This window comes from Bombus vancouverensis, chromosome 15 (genome assembly GCF_051014615.1).
Source record: "Bombus vancouverensis nearcticus chromosome 15, iyBomVanc1_principal, whole genome shotgun sequence".
NCBI lineage: Eukaryota > Metazoa > Arthropoda > Insecta > Hymenoptera > Apidae > Bombus > Bombus vancouverensis.
In genome coordinates, this window is record NC_134925.1 from 11171542 (window position 1) to 11193565 (window position 22024).

Genomic DNA, 22024 nt, shown 5'->3' on the forward strand with positions numbered 1-22024 from the left:
TTACAGCGAAATCTATTCGACGTTAGAAACAATATACTTTAAGTATCGAGTATTCGACAATTTTCCAAATAAATTATTCCGGATTGTATTTTCCGCGAGCTTATTTCCAGCGAGAGTCGGTCAATCTCGAATTCGTCGACGATCCCTGAAATTGAATTCACACAACGCCAGATATTCATTACGAATAGGCTGGCCGCGTATATCGCTCGGAAATTTCTCTTTTTTCCATTTCGTTCCTCGATGCACAGATTTTTATGGTAACGACGCGATTTTTCGCGTTTTCAACTGTTTCACCGCGTTGCAAATAGTTCGTCATTGGGAATAGACGCTACTCGATGGCGGTGTGAACGTATCGATTTTATCGTCGCCGATGTCCAACGTGGTAGAAAGTATTTTCGTGGTGAAATCATTCTGCGACCTACTTGCGCTTGTACAACCATTTGCGATTTGTCAGCATGCGGTGATGTGTCGGCGTGGCAATGCTTTCTTGAACCATGTCAGGTATTGGAGGAACGGTGCGAGCGCGAGCATTGTATCGCCTAGAATGAAAGTATTGTCTGTGGCGGTGGCGCGCAGTAGTATAGGTCAATGATCTAGCGGACGAGACAGCGCTCGAATTGCTTCTAGGAGCTTAATGTTCCGCGAATGAGTAAGTAACATTCGACTATTTTTCCAGTAGATATTATACGACTTTAATTAATAAAGAAAGTTCATCAACATAATATAATTATAGCATTCTAAATTGTTGAGGTTATTCGGTGTGTAAACAGAGAAAACACGTGGATAAATTGTAAGGTAGAAAATATATTTAAATAGAAGTGTAATAAGTAAAAATACAATTTGAGCTGGTCCAGATCCACACGCTAGCTGTGTTACCTAATAACTGAAAAACCCCGAAGCCAACGTCGCCTGTCTACTGTTTATGGCCTGACTTCGTCGCAGTCTTTTGTCTACACGCTGTCGATGGCTTCAGTGCTTGAGAAAACTAAAAAAGACCAGATGTAGAGTTTTCTTAGAAGTGGTAACCACTTCAACATAAATAAAATTCGTTTTGACGGACAGATCTCAATTAATACCAGCCTATATTCGGAGATCCAGTCTACAAAGAGAATATACGGAATGTCCAAGGTACAAAACTTTTTACAATATTTAATAGATAAAACAATTTTCTTCCTAAGTCCCATTACGTTGGTTATGTTAATAAAAATATGAATCTGCATAACTAATCGCGGTCTAATTATAACAAATTTATAATACACAGATTGCTTTATAATAGTTTCATTTATATAACAATCGCTATTTCCTCCTTGTATTTTAAATATCTGTTATCTTCCTTGTTATTAAGCTCCCTATATTCACACTCTGAAACAATCACTTGCTAAGAGCACGCGTTTTCTTCTCAATTTCTAGCATCTTCGCGCCTGTATTCCCTGGAACTCTTTTTCCCTCTACCGTATGAAATCCACGCAGTGGTTCGATACAAATAAGTAAAGCGGTAACGCTTGTTCATATGCCCTGCGACTTTATACCACTTTATCTTTTGGAGGATTTTCTACGAGTCTCGTTCTGTCTCTCCCGGTAGAAGCAAGTTACACGTTCGTAGTAACATACGTCAAATATATGCGAGGAAGAGAGTGCGTACCAGCTGTCGTTGGACCTCGTTGCCGTTCCCGTCACGTCACTGCTATGTGTTGCCACGATAAATCTGGCATGCCCGAATCTCTCTCTCTCTCTCCCTCTCGCGTTATTACTTCGCGCCGTTTCCACCGGGAACCGGTCGCTGGTTACACGTCGTCTTGCAAACCGCCTTGCCCCCTTTTTTCCTCTTCAGGAGCAACCGTCGCGAGATATTCCTTATTGCCACGCCATTCTCATCGCACGTGCCGCGGCGAGTATTATCGAGATGGGGAACAGGAATTACGGTCCGATATCTTCCTGAATCACAAGGACGTGCGCAAGTTCTGATATAAACGCAGGGATGCGTCCATATTTACGGAATCAGACGTGATTCTGCCAGCAAACGAGGCCACTAGTTCCGCTACTGCCTCTTGCTGCAACTGAGAAGATTGCCTGGTTCGCGTACCGCAATCGTGTTAGGCGTATGTGATTTCTTGGACGATTATTTCACTGTTCTTTGCGAGCAACGAACACAGAAATACGTGGCTTAGTTGGACGTTAAATAATTTCAACGTCCACGTTGCTAGTTTTTTTGTTTATCGATATTCGACTTCAAGCGGATTATAAATCCGCGATTTTCAATGGCGCAAGAATTTTTGATATGCGCAACGCGTGACTATTTAGTCTTAAAAAATGTTGCCAGTTGCGTGCACCGAATGAAAGACGATTGGAACAAAGAAGACGAAATTTTGCAACTACACATGACGATTGAGTAAAGAAGAGAATGCGAACGAACAACCGGGAAGAGCATTGCAAACTGAAACGCGATCTGTCGTTTGTCGGTACATCCAATTCGTTTACACTTCTATAGCGTAAATAAAAGAGTCGTTATCGTCAAATCATTAGCCACTGAATTTCATTCGTGCGTTTAAGCTTGCAGTTACTGAATAAAACGCTGAGATAGAACATTATTGTACAGACACAATATGCGAAAACAAAGATATTCGATGGCCACATGTAGGATATCAAAGCCAACATGCATGACGGGAGAAAATTAAAAAGACAGTTGGTCTGTACCAATATCCGGGATATTGATTAAATAGAAAGGATGGCCGTTTGTGAAACTCCCTACAGAGTAGATATATTGAATGGATTATCTTAATAACAATCCATATCGTATACATTGTGTCCCACACTTTTCCACTCCAACTTTCCGTAAAAACGTTCGTTCTGACAAAACAATTTAGCCATTAAAGTATTGTATTGTATACAAGCGATTCATGAATACTGAGTTTCCTTTCCGATAATAGAACTTTCTCCACACACAGGAGTATTGTACGTACTCAGAACAGGGGGAACTACTAAGCAGTAACGATTTTGCCATTATTGAAGTACCTCGATAGAAAAAGCAGCATTGAGTTGCCTTTACTGCCAACTAGAATAATTGAACATGTTATCCCGTACAATTGCAAGAATGGGCCAAGAGCTGGGATCATCTTACCTAGAAATAATATTTCGAAATAATACATATCCGAGCTTTCTCCTTCGTAGATATTAGACAGAGAAACGACAGAAGAAATGTCTTTTATCATTTTTTTAAAGATAGATCAACGACGGTATGTTTTATAAAATCGATGAAAAGTAAAGTGAATTGTGTTAATCGTATTAATGACTTTCAAATGTTTTAATTGAACGTATCTCGATCGATTGATACATAGCAATAAAGGAATATTGGGATACATACGGTAATAGTATTGGTGAAAAACTTCCATTTAAGACCGTAGGCTGTACAACTTTTTAATCTACCTGCGATCTGTCTGCCCTCGAAATCCAGACAGCAAACCGGTCGGAAACAACTCAACTTTGCTGTTCCACGTGTTCATAAGACGATCAAGTTCCAGAAGGAAATTCTCGCCTTACTATCGAGAGAATTCCAGAGATAACGGAGAAATCGCAGTTGATCCTCTTCTTTATTTAAAGGTGCTTACAGAGTTCGAGATGCTAAGCCAACGATCGCTCGCTTCTCGATAATACGAAATTCTCTCCCTTAGTTTCAATTGAATCTCCGTTAAAAAAATGAAGTTCCCGTTATAACACTTGAAATAAATGAACAATACGAATAGAACAATAGCGAAAAGTCGTACTTCGTTCCATCGAATCAGTATGAAACATTTTTATGGAACCCAGAGAAGAATTAAAGCTATTAAAAAATAAATGTAAATACAATGGCGGATAAAACAAGGTTTAAAAATTGACACGCTATAAATTCTAGTATCTTCCGTACCAAAAATTGTGTACCATATTGACGATATTATATTTATTCGTTGCACCTATCGATATAAATTCATTTTGTAAAGTTGGCTTTAGTTGTTTTGTAAAGCTATATTTATACTAAAATCTGATACTAAATTAACTAAATTACGCTTTAAGGAACATCGTTCAAAATAACATTCGAAAAATGTCATTATTATTTCATTTAAGTAGCTCTTCCTCGATAAGATGCTTCCTTACGTCTACTAGATTCATTTCTGTCGAGAATTGTGGATCGTAATTGCCGAAATAAACATGTCGGAACACTTACATTACACGTAGAGATGATAATAAAATAGTTTTGTGTTTACTTAGTATGTGATTTACAAGATATTCATAGATACCCATTGCACGTGTTTCGGCACTCTTCTAGTCTCATCATCTTTCCACCACCTTGCGTACGCTGCATACGCACATAATTCCACACACACTCGTACTCATATACGTGTATCTGTGTACTGCGCGGCTGATCCGGTGTAGCACACAAAATTACATATATCTCAATAATTCCAAATAAGTTCGCTTCATTGCTATATATTGATTATTACTAACAAACGAAACAGCAAATGACTACGCGATATATGCATACAGTTAGTTAGAATATACAGTTATTTCCACAAGATAAAATCGCTCTTTGCTCTCACAATGCATGAATGAAGATCCGGGACCGATACTTCGCATCCAGCGGCCTCGTCATTCTGCATAATAATCGCAACAAAACAGTCTGCAGCCTTTTACTGGCGATTCATTATCATTTCTTAGCGAACTGATATCGGATTTTTTTTCCTATAAGAAACTTGCGGTGGATAATACGCATGGAGAGAAGGCGTGCACACAGTTTCCTTTTTTCATTGGGAATTCATTGAGAATTCTGGAGAAACACCAAGCACCGGTATTCATCCGGATGACGATCAGCAGGAATAAGTTCAACACTGAAATTGCCAACCGAGCAGGAAAGCCTGACAAACTTTTGCGCAACTTAGGTAACAAGGCGAGCTCGTCAAACAATCGCGGTGCTAGGCCACAATGAAACCGCGGTATTGCCAATCGGTTGAATTGGGTTTCGGCTCTGGCTTTCGAGTTTCCGTTTGATTGAATCGATAAGGGCCGGGTCAGCCGACTAAGTATAGTTAAGACGCGATTTAGATCAATTAGAGGAACGGCTGTAACGTCCGCACAGATGTTGCCGGGAAAAATTTCCTCGATTTATTACTGAACCTTCCACTGATACTTCGGCCTCGTTCAACACTTCGCGTAATACGCTGAAGCCGAGTCGTGAGTTTACATGCAGCAGCAATTGAACTAGCCACGCTAGCTTTTCTGTAGGTACAACGAGCACGAGTGCGTTGCAACGATTGCAAGGTTTGTTCGCCGCTTGAAATCAGGAAACATTAAGGATGCAATGTAACCTAACTGCAATGGTAATAGATATAGAAACTGTATTACGTTATTCCAGTTTTAGTATAGAAACGATCGCTAATTGCAAGCTAGGTAAGTTAAGTTTGATTTGCAAATGATGCAAAACTAACGTAAAAACATCTTTACATTGAGAGCTATTTCTAATTAATCCCGATAGGATTCTCGAATATTTTGTCTCGATGCGAGTCTCGTTTAAACCGGGCCAGGGATCTTTCGATGTTTTACGAAGATCTTCGACATAAAACAGAAATTTTTTCCAGAAACTAGAAAAATACTATAAAAATGTTTCAAAGTGATCGATATAATTTATTAAAAACTGGAATCTAGTTTTCAAATGTTTTAGAAAACCGATACGAGGATTCGAAAGCTACTGCACGTTCCAGCTCGTTGCCAAATTCCATTCGCCGTTACACGAAGAGTGGCACCACATCCTCGCTCCCTTGCCTTGGAGGAAACGCGATAAGAGTGCAAAGCCTCTGGGAGCCTAGTTTTCCGAATTAGAAGTCAGACTTACTCGAAAGCCACGAGACATTACAAGCTTATTTTGAAACACTGGGCTTCCAGTATGACACAATCAATCGAATATTTGGATATCTACGAATGGATGCTTAAACCGACCGTGATGTAGAATTTGCTTCCATATCATTAGTATTGAATTACGTTATATAATTATGGCAAATCCTTGAATTGATCATTACGATAATTAGTTTATTTTGTACGTCGATTATGATAATTCGGCAATACAATGGAATCTCGATTAACGGAATACCAATTAACTATTACACGACTGATTATGGGCACATCTATCATTGGAAACTTTGGACATGGTCCTTTGTAAGAAAGATTGGAAAGTAGGAATTGAAACAATAAGAGAACTGACTATGACTAAAAGCTAGTAACGATAAGACGAAAAATATTTATGAGTTATAGGAAGTAGGTATAAAGTTATTCGGACACCCTGTGCCTTGCAATATCTAACAACCATATATATAGATATGACTTGATAGATCCATGTTGAGATATGTCAGGTCACCCAAGGTAAAACGCACAATTTATAACAGCTTGAAGAAGGGAAGAAAAGTCAGATGGGGCACGCGACAAAAAAACGGAGACAGTGGTCCGACTTCTCGAATACTCAGGCACACAATAGAGCCATAAATTAATAAAACCTTGTTCTTGGTTACCTTGACCTTTCTTAACCTTTTTTATGAATTCCAGGAATTATAAAAAATCAATAAATAGCATGGAACATTCGGTTATACGATAGTGGAGAAAAATGTACCTAGAGAAGAAAGAAGTTTAATTATAGGCTCATTTCTGACCGGTTAACTGGAAGAAAATTGTACGTAATGGTATAATAGTGTAATTATTACTAACTATAAATCGCGATACCGCATGCACAATGGTGCAATTTCCTCGTCAGACGCTATTCTCAGTTTGATGTACTTGGCGCGTACCATGAAATAGGCCGAGTGAATTCGCACATACGAAGATCCTGAACAAGAGTCTGGATGAAGTCAAAGTTTCGCCACCTTCCGCGGAACGATATTATTAAACTTCCGGCAAAGCCGAAAGCGAGCATATTCCTTCGCCGGTCTAAGATTGTAATAGCGAACTCTTGGCCTGCGGCTACATCGAGATTTCTTGGCTGGCACGTCCGGAAACTTGGTGAAATTATTCGCGGCAGCGTGACAACCGAATTGATTAGATCTAAACTTCCACTTCCTTTTCGGATGCCGCGTCATATTGCGGCGAACAAATTATCGCAATGGTTACGTGGCAGAACGCGTCGTGGAAAGTTTCAAGCCCCTGCGAAACGAATCGACGAAAAAATTACCGCCTTCAAATTACCGCCGTTCTTCGCCAACTTGTCGACATGCATCGTGAAATCTTTTAAATTGCAAATTTCCAGTTTTTCCACGTATCGCTGCCACTTTTTATCTGACGAAATCGAAATAAAACTCTGCGGCCTAAAAGTTTAGAAAATTCGTCGTTATCGGAGAAGGATGTTTTTTTCCAAGGAAACGAAGAAAGTTCTATTGGATCGAATTAATCAATTAACTTGTACAGATAGTTGCGAAACTTTTCGGTATAATTAAGGAAAGTAGAATTCATAATGTGGTTAATAATAAAATTATATCGTTTCGACTAACTCGGTATTAACAGACAATGCAGAGAAAATACACGTGTGAAAATATTTGAAGATATGTATACGCCATTATACGAAGGAGCTGAAGAAAAAAGCGACGAAGATAAAGGCGATGAAAACCAGATATATTTCACCACATCCTGAATTAATCTACCTACTTTACCAGCAACAAGGCATGATAAATTCTGTTTTCAAACAGATCGTAGAAATATTAAAATGTCAAAACTGACATTAACAATGAAACAAGAACATAAAGATCTAGAAAAGTGATCGAAATACTTTGTTTTTTTTTTTTTTTTTTTTTTTTTAGGTGTATCACATTAGACGAGACAGGCAAGGGAATTGTCCAACAAGAAAGAGGGAAACAACCAAAGCACAAAGAGCATACGAAACAATGTCTGTTCCGTGCTGTTGACCACACGTGGATGCACCGGTGCAATGGTGTAACATCTTCAACGACGTTAGACGACGCAATGAACCTCGTTGCATGCTTCGCCAAATTAAATACCATCTACCTTTTACATAATGTTGGTAGGACTGCACGCGTCTAATGGAACTTGGCACTTTTCTCACCGAGTAAGAATACGTTTCCATTTTTTGGAAACTTCCTTGGATGCAACAAATTGCAATCTGCAATTATTATTATGGCTACATTAAGGATACGTATATACACATATACATTGGAAAATTAACGAATACGAGTATGTAGGTACAAATACTTTTTGTAGCCACTGAATGAGCAATATTAAACAAAAATCTTCTAAAACAGCCAATATTGCGACAACCAGTAATATTTAAATAATTTATGAACGTAGCAATATAGTAGTAAATAATAAAATATACTATTATTATATTTGTACTTGATAGAAATTGTACTTAATGGTACATTTTTAATTGCGTGTTCATTAAGACGACTTCGAACGTTCTATGAATATTCGATCGAACGTTCATGTGCAAAACTAAAATATGTTCACCGCGCAGGACAAATAATCAGACTCGTAAACAATAATTAGAATTTGACGACAGTCTTTAGATATTCGAGGACTCGCAGGATGTAATTACTCCGCGCTAAATAAGCCCTGATACGTTATCTCTCGCGTGAAGCAATTTGCGCTTAGTAGATGGGTTTTAATTAAAATCGTAATTTTTGTTTCGTGTAATCGTTGTTACAACTACGCCCCGACGTCGGCTGACGTACGATTAACATCGATGTAAATTCTACTGTATTGTTTGCTAGATGAACGTGCGGTACAAGGACAAACCCCGTGAAAAATGAAATGTACAGCGAAATAGAAATCGTGACATAGCTGAGTCTCCTTACAGGAAATTTTATGAGGTAGAATGAGACACGAACTGAGCTGATGGATAGTATTGGTAATTTAAATTAATTTCACTAATCGTATGCCAGGTATTGGACAAATTGTACGTCAAAACTGAACTAATTCAGACTGTACACTATAAAATAGAATTAAAATGTATTTCATAGGAAAATCTAAAGGTTTATTCCTTCGGTTTCTGAATTCTGCTTTTCTCGTTTTTAAGAAAGGCGCATCGAGCGAAGGATAGGAGAAATAACGCGATAGCTTGGAAAGTTAATATTCATGATTTGAAACCAGTAGTTAGAAACCAGCAAATATTGATGAATTGAGTTTAGTTTAAATTAGAATGTAATCAAACTTGCTTCCGATTAAACTCTGTGGCCATTAGATTTTCAATTACTCGAAATCATGAGTAATTACGTAGAAAACAATTTTCGATTAACTTCCGTTCCTCCGTCTGTAGCTTTTTATTTGCTGTCTTTATAAAGGAACAATAATTTGTTTGAAACGCTTTTCTCATCGCTAATGAGTTTATCAAGCGCACGTTTCATTGTAATTATAGTGAGAAACGTCGGATAAATTACCAATGAAATTGCAAAAATAATGGTGGCCGGGCATACACCGTTTAAGCGCGACAGTATTTAGCATAACGTTAATTTAGACGAAGCCTACAGCACGACTGCGTGAAGCAATTATACCAGGGCTAATTAAGATACGCAGATAGTCTAGTAATTTACGAATAATCTCGCGAATATCATTAACGGAAAAGCGAAATGAAATGCGCCACTTTTTGCCTGTGATTTCATATTACCATGAATATTTCCATTGATAAGCGATATCGTCAGAGAGTAAAAATTTCGATTCGTTTTGCATAAATGGGGGCAAAAGTGTTATCATAATAAATATAATATAGAGATATAATTAAGAGTGTAATTTCGGAGATATTAGTAAAAATTATGAATTGCAGCAAAACGAATATCAATTGCAAGCACAGAAATGTAATGTTCCAAAATCATTAAAATTGCTGTAATATACACAAAGGAAGTATGTATAATGACACGAATTGGAATGCCCCTACGTTACACAATGTTACTGAAATATCGAGATATTATTATTAAAATATTGGAAAAGCAATATGCCTTTGAGGTCAGAGAGTTTTTACATATTCCAATAGTCTGTTCTTTTTGTTCAAAAACGGTATTGTATAAATAAAATGAACAGTAATCAAATGCGAATATGCACATTTACATTGTCCAACTTCCAAACACAATGCTTAAGTCGCTTCATTTACAAATTTTTGCATAAAGGTATAAATCAACGTGTTATGGGATTAAAATCTTGCTACCAAATATTTGGTTGAAAATATGAAAACAATCGAAAGAGATTTAATGTTAAATTTATTGCTAACCAATCTAACGATACCAAATATTACATTTTCTACTTGCCTTCAGATTTAAAGAGATATAAGGTTAAAGTACGTCGAGACAATAAGTTTTCCTCGAAACAAGACATCGAACTGCAGCTTATAGAAAAAGAAGTGTCACGAAGCGATCGAGCTTCTGGACGAAAGTAAATTTTGCTATAAAATATGAAACGAACGTTTCTCGCCCAGCAGAGAAAACAAGATCGCTTAAAGGAAGTACTTTACTAAAACATGAATTGTAAATGAAGTTAAAAAATTACTTTCGAGGTTAAAGAATTTTAATTATGCGAGTAGTTAAGTTAGTTAGAGTTTCTTATCTCCTCTCCTAGGTCAAAGAATTTTCATCAAATTTTGCATTTTAGATTGAAAACCAAACCGAGTTTCGCGAAAGTTTCATTTGTTGCTTATACTATTCAAAGGATAACATAGCGTTCTATGCAGCATGCTCTAGTAACGTTTGACTATCTTATTTTACTGAGAGCTTTTAAACCCGATGCACGTGTACTACAACTATAGATTGACAGATAATTTAATTTATTTGCAACTTCTGGCTTTGGAAAGCTTCTCTATGATCTAATTCTCGTATTTAACAATTAATTTAAAAGAGATAAATAGCACAGCAACACTTAACGTTCATAACCCATTTACATAATCTAGTTTAATATATATACTTATGTATAATATGAAAATCATGTATGAAAAAAAAAATATCCCGAATCTCTCTATTTGTAATTTTATAACTAATTTACATTCTGTCAAAAATAATCGACGCGAGAATAGCGTTGCCCATACTGGCCAAAGCATAACTTGTCTACGCGGCACCACGCATACCAGTATCATCACATATGCTACATGAATTACTCCCTTTAGCACTTTAAATTACCACGTAGGCATGCAAATTTTATACTAATCATATCAGTAAGCTACTTTTATCAGGAAATCTGTTTGTGTTCATCTATTTTACAAACGAAAGAAAGTTTATTATCATTACAGTTTATTATAGGTAGTAATTCACGTGCAAAAGTATGAGTTACTTCCCACGAAGTACAATAATGAAAGCATAATTCAAGTTATTACCGTTCCCAGGAGGTCATTAGCTGGTTAATAACTACAATTTTCAAAGCATGCACATAGTGATTTCGGATATTCAAAATGTTTCGCTTTATCTCCAAGCGATCATATATCAATATTTTTCATCTGTATTTTTAACTGAAATCTCTGCGCGTACTCTAATTTATGTGCTTCAGTGGGTCCGATAAAATATCTATAATTTGAAAATTGTTAATTTATGGATTGTAATCTTTATCAATTTTCGAATAAAAACGAGTAATTTAGCAATCTTTCGTTCCTCGTTCAGCAAAATTTGGTCTAAATATTTCTTGAAAATACACGAAACATTCCATTTATCAATCTAATTTTTAAAACCTTCGGATACCATCGTCCTTTTATTCTCAATTAATGTTTCTAACATCGTTATAATAAATAGACTAGCGAATACCTATGCATTTATGAGAAATTTCACGATCCATCAAACACCCTCATTGTAAATTACAACGAATGAAACACCCTCGGTCTAGTGATAAAAGTTGCAGCCTTTTCAATCGCAACATCTCAATGATCCCCCTGATAAATACTACAGAAATAGCTAGAAACATATTTCTCTGAGTCATCTGATTTGCAAAACCGTATAAACTATCCTGCATCAAACCAAAGTACATACATGCCACGCGTTCACCCGCACCATTCTTCAAGCGATATCAGCACGAGTGATATCAGTAGTACAAGTGAACCTCTCAACGCCAACGGAAGTTGTATCACGAGACTAGCCAAAGCATGTAACACGCTTCCGATATGATAAAATAAGCGTCGCGATACGCGTACCGGTAGAGGGGGAGGGAGAGAGAGATAAACGAATTGAGCTCGTGTATCCTTGCGATTCGTGACTTCGAATAAAACCGGCGACCATCATCGTGCGGCGATTCTTAACGATCCTGGGTCGAGCAGTGTTTTTGTCCGGCATGTTGCCTAGATACGTTCAAACGCCTAACTTCCGGCTATACATTAACCCCTTAAGGGTGAGACACGAGCACAGCTAACTGTCCAAAATGCAAAAGCCTGTGTGAGACACGAACACTGCTGACTAACCACTTTTTCTATTAATAAATACAATCACGTTTTCGTATTTATAAAAACGCTTGCTTTCTTGTACCTTCTATCTCTTCCTTTTTGCTTCTCATTGTATTAAAAACGTAAGATGTATTATTAGAGTTAGGAAAAGATATATTATTATACAGCCAAGAAGCAATTCCACTGAAGACAAAGCGCGCATTTTTAACCGGTTAAGTAAAAAAAAAAAAAAAATTGTACGCTAATGGGGTTGAAAGTATATACTTATTCATTTCTAGAGCATTACGCTCCTAGATGCAACCTGAGCGCTGCCTCGCCAGCTTGATCATTGTCCTATACTACTGCGCGCCACTGTGAAAGACAATATTTTCATTCTACGCATCACTGTATGCTCTTAAATCGCAAATAGTTATACGGGCGTAAGAACCTCCTACTTCATGTTGCGCATCTTATTGCATTAAAAATGTATGGCATAGCATTGGAATTACGAAAGAGATATATTATAATGTTACATAACCAAGAGGAGTTCCTGTAAAAACAATATTCCGTTTCTTTGACCGATTACGTCGGGAAATATTAACCCAGCTGCGTTCTTTAAGTCATTTTCGACTGAATCGCCCCTTTCTGTTCAAACATTTCTTGATTTTCAAGAAAATACGAAAGAATCGTTTTATTGATACGAATGAATTTTATTCGAACTTAAAATATTTTATGTCTCTCTGCTTGTCGGTAGTAAAAGTATCGGATATAGATATTCGAGGAATATAAAAATTGGAATATAACGATTAGAATATAAAAATTCGAGGGCCGTGGCAGGTTAAGAGATTCAGATGGATGCGCCGCGTGAACGCGACTAGCATTAGCGCGATAATCGGAAGTTGGACGACGATCGATTTTATCGGTTCCCGGAAAATAATACGTTAAATCGATCGTGTCTACGCTCCGTAAGACTTTATGGACGTTAATTTTTCTTCGGATATGTATTCCGACGAGCTTCGCATTCGGGGCGAGCACATTCCGTGAAACGCGGAAACATTTTGTCGTTTGTAACTTTAATGATTCGACGGCGGAGCCATTTCGGAAGTTGGATGGAAATTTACGACAGCGCGTCGGATGAAATTGTTAAGGGTTTTATTGGCGTGGGAAAAATGTTGGAATATAAAAGATCGTTTATACGCGAGGTAGCAGTTTTAGATTGGTGGCAAAGGTTGGTCTTTTTGTATTTCATAACTGGTATATTTATTAATTAAAATTGTACGTGGGTCGATAAATTAGATACGAAATTGTGTAGAAAGTACAAAGCGCATAAGTTAAACAATTCAAGCGTATTGTGAAACAAGTTTTTCATATATCCTCTTGGGAAATGAGATAAACGAATTTATTTTAAACGCTGGTTTTAACCGTTGCCTGTTTAATTCGTTGAAATCCTACGTATTTCTACGTACACCACGCCATGTGCAAAAATATCCACATGTGTGGCGCTTTGACCGTTCAGTTGAATTTTAATCTTCATTTCGAAAGAAAAAACGTATCAGGGTATACCGGATGCAAATAAAGTATTGTAAAATACCAAGCATTATAAAAAACACTATACTTTGCATATTATATATACTCTTTCGTATTATCTGCACTTTTGTAGTTTCAAGTTTCTTGGAAACGCCTAAAAACCTGCAGTCTAGTTGTCACCAACGATTCTCAATATCAAGCGGAACACGTCCAGTTGTTTAGGAAGCAATATCTCGTTTCAAAACGGCACGAAATTACGCGAACATCGCAGAGGAGGCAATAGAACGGTTTAAAAGTTAACGAGAGAACAGCTCTAATAAAAGCTAGGCAAAAGTATCTTTCTATTACCTGGATTTACGGCGTGGCAGTGGTTGAGGAGCGGCAGCCAACAGAGCAGTAGCACCGCTCTCTGCATCTGAAACAAAAACCGCAGATATTTTTCACAAGACGTTTAATTGCTATTCCGCAGCTCCCGACCATCTTCTAATATAATTATACGCTGATTAAAACGTACGATGAAAGCTGCTCGACGAGGCTTCCAGGCCCAACCACGAAATCCAATGGATTCGTGGCTGCACTAATTACAAGAAGGAGCCGTGGTTCAGCTCGAGGAACGCGTCACTAACATTTCGGAGAAATGAGCCACCATATACGTGTACAATTATGTACACATATGACATCGATCCCATAGAGATACGAGTCTTACTTAGCCTTGCCACAGTCCTCGAATATCTATATGCCGATCTCACTGTTTTAATAAGCAACTTATTCTAAACTTGTTACGAGAAGTAAATATATTTTGGATATCTTAAGAAAAACTTTAGCACGCAGTTAAGACGGGAAACAATGCGCATTAAGGAAATTTCTTTAATACTTTCCTCAAACTTCTAGAAGTGTATTCAAAATAAGGGAAATATGATTGAGTTTAAAGTAAACCAAAAACACGGTTAAATAAACCATGAATAGAACATCAAATAAGTATGACGAATACAAGATACATTTCTTTCCTCGTTAAATAATTTAAATATTAATAACCTACAAGTCTAAACAGATTTCCTATAAATAGGGTATTAAAGAATAACGTGACGCGGCACATTTTGAAAATTGTTCGCTCAAGGTTTTATTGAATATTCGACTTCGTAATGCCATTTTATCATCAACATAATCTAGAAGTGCATAAATCGCAGTTTTTCCTTATCAGGATGCATGGGAATTTGGGACCGATAATCACCACGTCTTTTCGTATTGGTAGCCACGTGACGTACCATGGCACTTTGATCATCCAATTTAGAAACAGTCTGTACAGTCGTGCACAGGTGCGTCGGTACACACAGGGAGGACCAATCCTCCGGTGTCCGTTCTAGCGAAAGCAAATGAACTCTTGAACAGAGGCCTGTGCGCGTGCACGCACGACCGATCTGCGCATATACAGAAGCAGCCGTGCGAAAGACGGCGTATACTGAATTTCCAACAAGCAGACTTTTAACTGTAAAATATCGGAAACCGGCTGAAATTCTTCGTAGAACAGGAAACGAACGGCACGACCGATTTGTCAAATTGATTCGACCGGTGAACGCGTGGAATTTTAAGTTTGCCTCTTAGCCAAACCATCGGAGATACACTCGGGATCCACCGAAACCAGTTTTGCAAAAAGAGAGAACATGCACAATTCCAGCGAGTACGGGAGGGGCGATACGAAGTTACTTCGAAACATATCGTTTCTTTTTAAAATATTATGTGTTACGACCGTTCGCGGAGAGACGCGGTCGCTAGGAAAACGTGTCAGCGAGAGGCGTTAATTTCTCGCTACGATTCGGTTAATCGACGCCGTCTAATAGTCGTTCCCCTGTTTCGGTTAAGATAACAGAGGTGGTTCGATGAATGTAACACTGTATAGTAAGTTATAAATCACCGTTTATTCTAACAACTTGTAAAGAAGATAGTTACGCTGGTGCGTATGCGTAAGATGAGTGAGTGACTGATCTACGGGTGTATTCCCGGTCAAAGGATGTTGACTGTACGAAGGATGGGAAATCAGTGCAGTTCGGTGACGATGCTGTGGCGGAGGAAAGCTAAGGATGGGTGTGTCTAGCGCACGGGACCATCGGATTTGTTGGTGACGATTTTGGCTAAGAGAGTGAGGGAAATAGGCTTCGTTGTTAATTGGTTAAACGAAGGTTGGTGGACTAGGAAGGGTCTTAGCCGCCCTCGAGAGAAAGTAGTTGGTAGGAGGAAAGTTACATCGTACGTGAGAAAAACTCCGTAGTAGACAATGGTCTTTAGAAATGATTCGGAAAACAGATGTTTGTTCGGTTTGAAGGACCTCGACTAGGAAATTCCTATTGAGGGTACGCAGTAAGTATCCGAAGACATCTGATTCGCTGCCTTATAAATATGGGATGGTGTGACGTCAGGGAAGGACGTGGCGTGAGGGGTAATTGTTTATAAACATTGTCAAGATATGTTAATGTTGTCAAGGAGCGTTACCAATGTTTGTTAAGGGGAAAATGAGCGTGGAAAGTGCTGTCAGAGTGGAATTTATCGTGGTCGAGAGTGTTGTTGTGACGTAGAATCAGTGAGAAACGAATACGCGAAATGTATGTTATATTCGATTTTGTGAGAGTGCAACGATATTGTGTTTATCATACTGTTTGTTCTGTTAACTTATTATTATAAGTTAACATTCCTACATAAATTTAACTTAAACGTGTACAGTCATTCGTGGCATCTTCTTACGATAGATTATGGAAATAAATCGTTCGTTCTTTTGGAACTGATTTAAACTTATGTCGTGAATTTATTTGACTGTATCCAAAAGCTGGATCGTTACTCATTACTCAACGGAACATATAATAGCATCATCGCCATTTAAAATGTTACTTTAAACGCGTCTGTTTTGTTCCTATTTCGCCGGAGTTTCTATAACATTGTTATCCGCTTCATTAACGACGTCGATATTTATTAAACTTTTCCCGCGAGACTTTAATCGCGGTGTTCCGTCGAACGACATTAAATCACGCATTATTCACCGTTCTGGGCTAATGAATGCAACGTGACACGCGTATATGATAAAAAGATGTTTCGAACAAACGAAACAGGACTTTAATCCTGGCAAATAGCGCGTCCGTAAATATGAATTAAGCAAATGACGGGGCTTCATTAAAATTGCACCATCGATTGGTTCCGAATGTGGAGCGATCTCGCACGGCTAAATCCACTTAAAGCCAGCACCAGGGTAGAAAAGCTCGTATCCATCCGCGCGATATTTCGAAGGCGATCCCAGCACAGGGGAAATGTACGTTCTCAGCCATTACAAGCGAATACTGTAATCCAAAATTGCTGTACCGAATGCGATCGATTCTACGCGCTTCTTTATACGAATACCGTGTCATCTCGGAATTTTTTCTTCGATACGGTTGAAGTATTAAACATAACGGACAGTAGGGAAAAAACAAGAGAAGACGAAGATGGTCTGACGGTAGAACTAGCTAACATTTAATATTTAGCCAAATATATTATTCCTCGTTGATTAGGATTAAAGCAATAGGACAAAAATAAATAAGTACCAGTAATATACGTACGTCGTGTTTCTGTCTCGATAAAAGTAAAAATTAATATTATAAAAAATTCTTTTTAATGACTGAAAAGACGAAAAATATGATAGTAGTCGATTCGAATGGTTCCGTAGATTTAATGTTAAATTAAAAGTAGTATATACAAGGCTATTCAATGTCTGTTGAAACGTAGAAAACATCGAACCGTCATGAGTTTTGGTCGACAGACGTCGTTTCGCTTTGCGTAAAAAGAATTGTTGACATTGGCGGACAATGGAGACCTCTTTGTAAATGTTTCACTTCCTTTGAAGTCAACCTTCGGTACACCTCTTGGGCAAACACTTAAAACAGCGATATTTTTAGTATCTTCTTTGAGGATTGAATCAAATAAAAGGGGAGGCAGCCGGAATATGCTAATATTTGCTCCGACGCGAGCGCCATAATTTTTTTCCCCCGATGGACATTGATAAAAATTGTTAAAATATTTAAGGAACAAAATTTATTATCTTTGAATAGTGGAGCGATAGTTTGATTTCTTCTGCAGTAAAAAGTTAGAAATAGATCGTCACATTTGAGGTAACTATTTCCTATTAAATTCAAGATTTAGACGTGGACTTGTATATTTTCGTTGCTAGTGTAAGTTCAGATAACCGTTTAATCGTGCAACTTTTACTGTATTCTTACATTCATACTGTTTATTCTTTTATCGAATAATTTCTGAATACCGGAGTGAAACGTTGGCAAAATTTCTATTGTAATCCGTTAAATGGTCATTTCAAGAAATAAATGAATACCCTACGTAGAAGGTGGAGCGAGCGATAACGATGTTAATCGAAGATCAATGCATGAATTTTGGGAACACTGTTCTGAAATTTTCAAGTTTTATCAGCCTTATTAGCAGGATTAAAAAGATACATGAACAGAAACAAATCAGGAAAACTGAAGTTCGCGGGAACTTCTTCAAAGTTCTAATCAAACGTTCGTTTAACTTTGGATTTGTGCCAGACGATTGCTATCGAAAGTTGGAGAAAATCCTTAAAGCGTTTGCCTTTTAAAATTAACGTTTAAAGTAGCATACATTTCCTCGCGTTATGAAAATATTATTTCAAAATTACAAGAAAGTTAATAACTTAAATAATAATAAAAAAAATTACATTCAAATGCTAGAATTAATGGTATGACAAATAATTACGTTCATATTCTTTCTATAAGGATCTTAATATCGAAATTATAATCGCTGAAAGTATAATCTAACCCACGTTTTAAACCTAGCCTGCAACCTTTTGATAAATCTTTCTCGGCTTCATTTCCAATAAGCAGCCAGCGGTTGACAAAAGATTTCCGTAGAGCGACAATTCCACTGAAAATTCTTAAACTCGTTTCGCTGCAATTGTTCGGTGTATGAGAAAAATTTTACGCGCGTTTTCCGTATACAATAAGCACTTCTCGAACGATCGTTGAAGATATCTGAGAACTGTGCAAATGAATCGGTTACGCCATTACGCTATAATTCCAACATCTGGATAAAAGAACGGTCGTTCGAGGAACGCAAACGCCGGATAAATGTTCGTTTAAGACGTTTGTGACCATATCGCTGTGCAACCCTTCGCGAGAATCGCTTACGATATTATCGAGCACAAAAAGCTAAACTTGAAACGAAACTTCAAATATACCACGCTATAACATTCGCTGAAAAATGTTCGGTCCACCTTATTTTAACTATTCTAAAAAATTTAGTAAAATAGCTTGCGTCACCGCGGCAGTCAAAATGTTAATTTAGTTCATATTCCTAAAGCCACTAGGACAGAAGGTCAATAAGAATCGTATTTTTCCCCCTCATCGCGGTAGACTGCGGTGGTAATATCCGTTGCGACAACCATTCGGAATAGGAATGTTGTCCTGTAAATAAATTTCTCGTGACAAAGGCCCAGCCTGGCTACGCTAGGTATATAGTCGACTCGGTGGTCGAACGTTGTTAGTTTCGTTTTGCAAGCTACACGAAATAGGCAGGACAGCTGTTAGGTAAATGTATTTAGTGGTAATTGGCGCGGTTTGCATGTCAAAGTCAGGTAAAATGCGAATCACAAGGACAGCGTGGTATAAATTTCGCAAATTAAACTTTAGAAGCTGTATACAGCGATATATTGAAAATTAGGAAATTCTGCGACGATGAAATACTTTCGTCGATCAGTTCTATGGGGAGCCGGTATGTATAACAGAATACAGAATCAGAGAACTTAACTTTAAATGCTAACTTTCTCAGTAGCTATATAGAATGGCATTCGTCACACGTTTAGTGACGAATTTAATAGCAGTGTCATCTCCAAGATGACTTGACGTTTCTTCGAATCTTATAACATACAGTATCTAGTAGCTGTGTCTCAAAAAATAAAAAAAATAAAAAAAGAATGAAGATCGATTTAGGGCATGATTCAGGGCGTGAATTTTACGTCGATGTAACGTGAAAAATGTTTTGTAAATTACTTGCGAACTTTTTCAAAGTATAATAATTCAACGTATAATTGCATCCGAACAGAAGATCAAAGTGTCGTAAAAATATCGCTATTTACGACAATAAAAATATAATCGTTGTTTTTATATAACATTAAGCGAGTCAAAATGAATTCATATTTGCGAAACTAATAGTATACAGCGTACTATTTTCACCGGCCTGACTTCCTGCTGTCCACTGGATGATTAACACGGATGCTGTGGAATGACTGGAAGCACGTTTCGAAGCTACACGTGGGTGGAATCCGGCCTAGATTTTTCATGAAGCCCTTTTCCTCGACGAAATGGAATAAATTAACATCCCAAATCTGGCTCTTTGAGCGGTTACCCCTGAGAACTCCAATAAAACCGGCGTAGAACGATAAATAGAATAGTGGAAGGAGTAGCCATGGCCTCTCCTCGTGCTTTAATAAGCATGTGTCCGACAGAAAGTTCCAATCGGCGAGAAATATCGGTGGTCTGAAAAACTACTCGCGAACGGTAAAATGTGTATTATTTTCACCGTGGAATTCGACTTCGAATAGGCAAATCAAGTTTTAAAGAAGATTCTGCGAAACCATGCAGTTCAATATAGCTCGAGGTTTACGATATTCATAAATAAATTTACTTGAATAGGATCGAGAGAACAAGTATGTAATACATTGAAAATTCTGCCGCGCTACATACCTGAACGAAAGACTGAATCGGCAATGTATCACTGAGTAAATATTAATCGACAAAGATATTACTTGGTATATGTACATCCATACTTAATAGACACTAAAATAAATCACTTCTTGGTCAGATAAATTTTAAACATCACGATAACTAAATATTCCGTCTTGCAACTATCGCGAATATCGTCCAAGGTTATCTTTAATGAGGAAAATCAGTTTGACACCCTCTGTGAAATCGTTAATAAACGTTATCTAGAATGTATCTGCCGAGACATCTGTGTATATCGACACAGGTCTGTGTATATGTATATATGTATAGGTATTAAAGTATATTCTCAGTCGTACACAAGCTGCGTCGCGCTGATACTTGCCCTCGACGCCGTCTCGAAATTGTATTAGCGTCGTCTCGAGTCCATGCAAGAAGTAGGCCGTTCCAGTTGCACTCTCTCGCGGAGAGAGAACGCGGCAAAGGTCAAAAGTGCATGAATTGTTGCGAAGTGCCTCGGTCCTCCACTCGCTAAAGCAGTACAATGCGATCGGTGACCCCGTTTCGTGTTGTCGGCCTGAAAACCACCGGCGACTGCTGACATTAGTGAAAAGCACCGCGATCAACTATATTTCTACGTCTATTTCTCTTCGTTTTATTTACTTTGTTTTTCTTGTGCTTCCCCTTTTCCTTAACGGGCTAATAGACGAAGAGTCGAAAAAATACGGATAAGTCTCTCCCGATCTTTCCAACTTACTCTCAGTACACGCTTCTGCTACGTTCGATAATAAAATCGACGAATGTTGTGGCTAGACGTACAGTCAGTCACGAAAGCCTAAACACATTCGTCGAAAGCTCCGCTCCCCAGAGGCTTAAACCCAAAAACCGCATCATACAACAAAAAATGTAAAGCGCCGACACATAATACAGCATGGCTACGTCGTACCGCCGCGTATCGGTACCTTTGCCTAACATACCATTATAAAAATTCATGTTTATTATGAATAATGCACTTAAAAACTGTATTTCTGGACTCGATAAACTCCTTTGTAAAAAAAAAAAAAAAAACTCGTCGAATTTTACGTATATGACTTACCAAGGTAACTGACACAATTATTGTTGACGTATTTTTATTAACGTATTAAGAAATCTTGACGTAGTATTGCATTACAAAAGCTTTAATTTTTTCAACGCTGGGGAAATAGGAGAACATTGAATCTTATGTTAATCTCATGTTAAGCTTGTCATTTTTATGATTTCATCAACATATAACAAGCGTATGTAATCATTGCGGCATTACATTTTGTATTTTTTTTTTTACTTCAATTTTCCTCGTAAGAAAGAAAGCAAACAAGCCGTATTACAATTTAGCGTTACGTGTCTGAGTGTGTGAAAAAAATTCGTAGAATCAACTTAACTTTGTACCACCATAATATTTTATATTTAA

General features: G+C 37.7%; 1 protein-coding gene across 3 annotated transcripts in view; it reads right to left on the reverse strand.

Moving 5' to 3' along the window:
• The window catches only part of Sol1, a 529381-nt gene that overhangs the window by 446197 nt on the left and 61160 nt on the right, over positions 1-22024 (reverse strand). For all 3 annotated transcript variants that reach the window (XM_076625163.1, XM_076625165.1, XM_076625164.1), the window contains exon 2: positions 14219-14285. In XM_076625163.1, coding sequence (XP_076481278.1) covers positions 14219-14285 — 67 coding nt within the window. The remainder of the gene's footprint in view (positions 1-14218; positions 14286-22024) is intronic.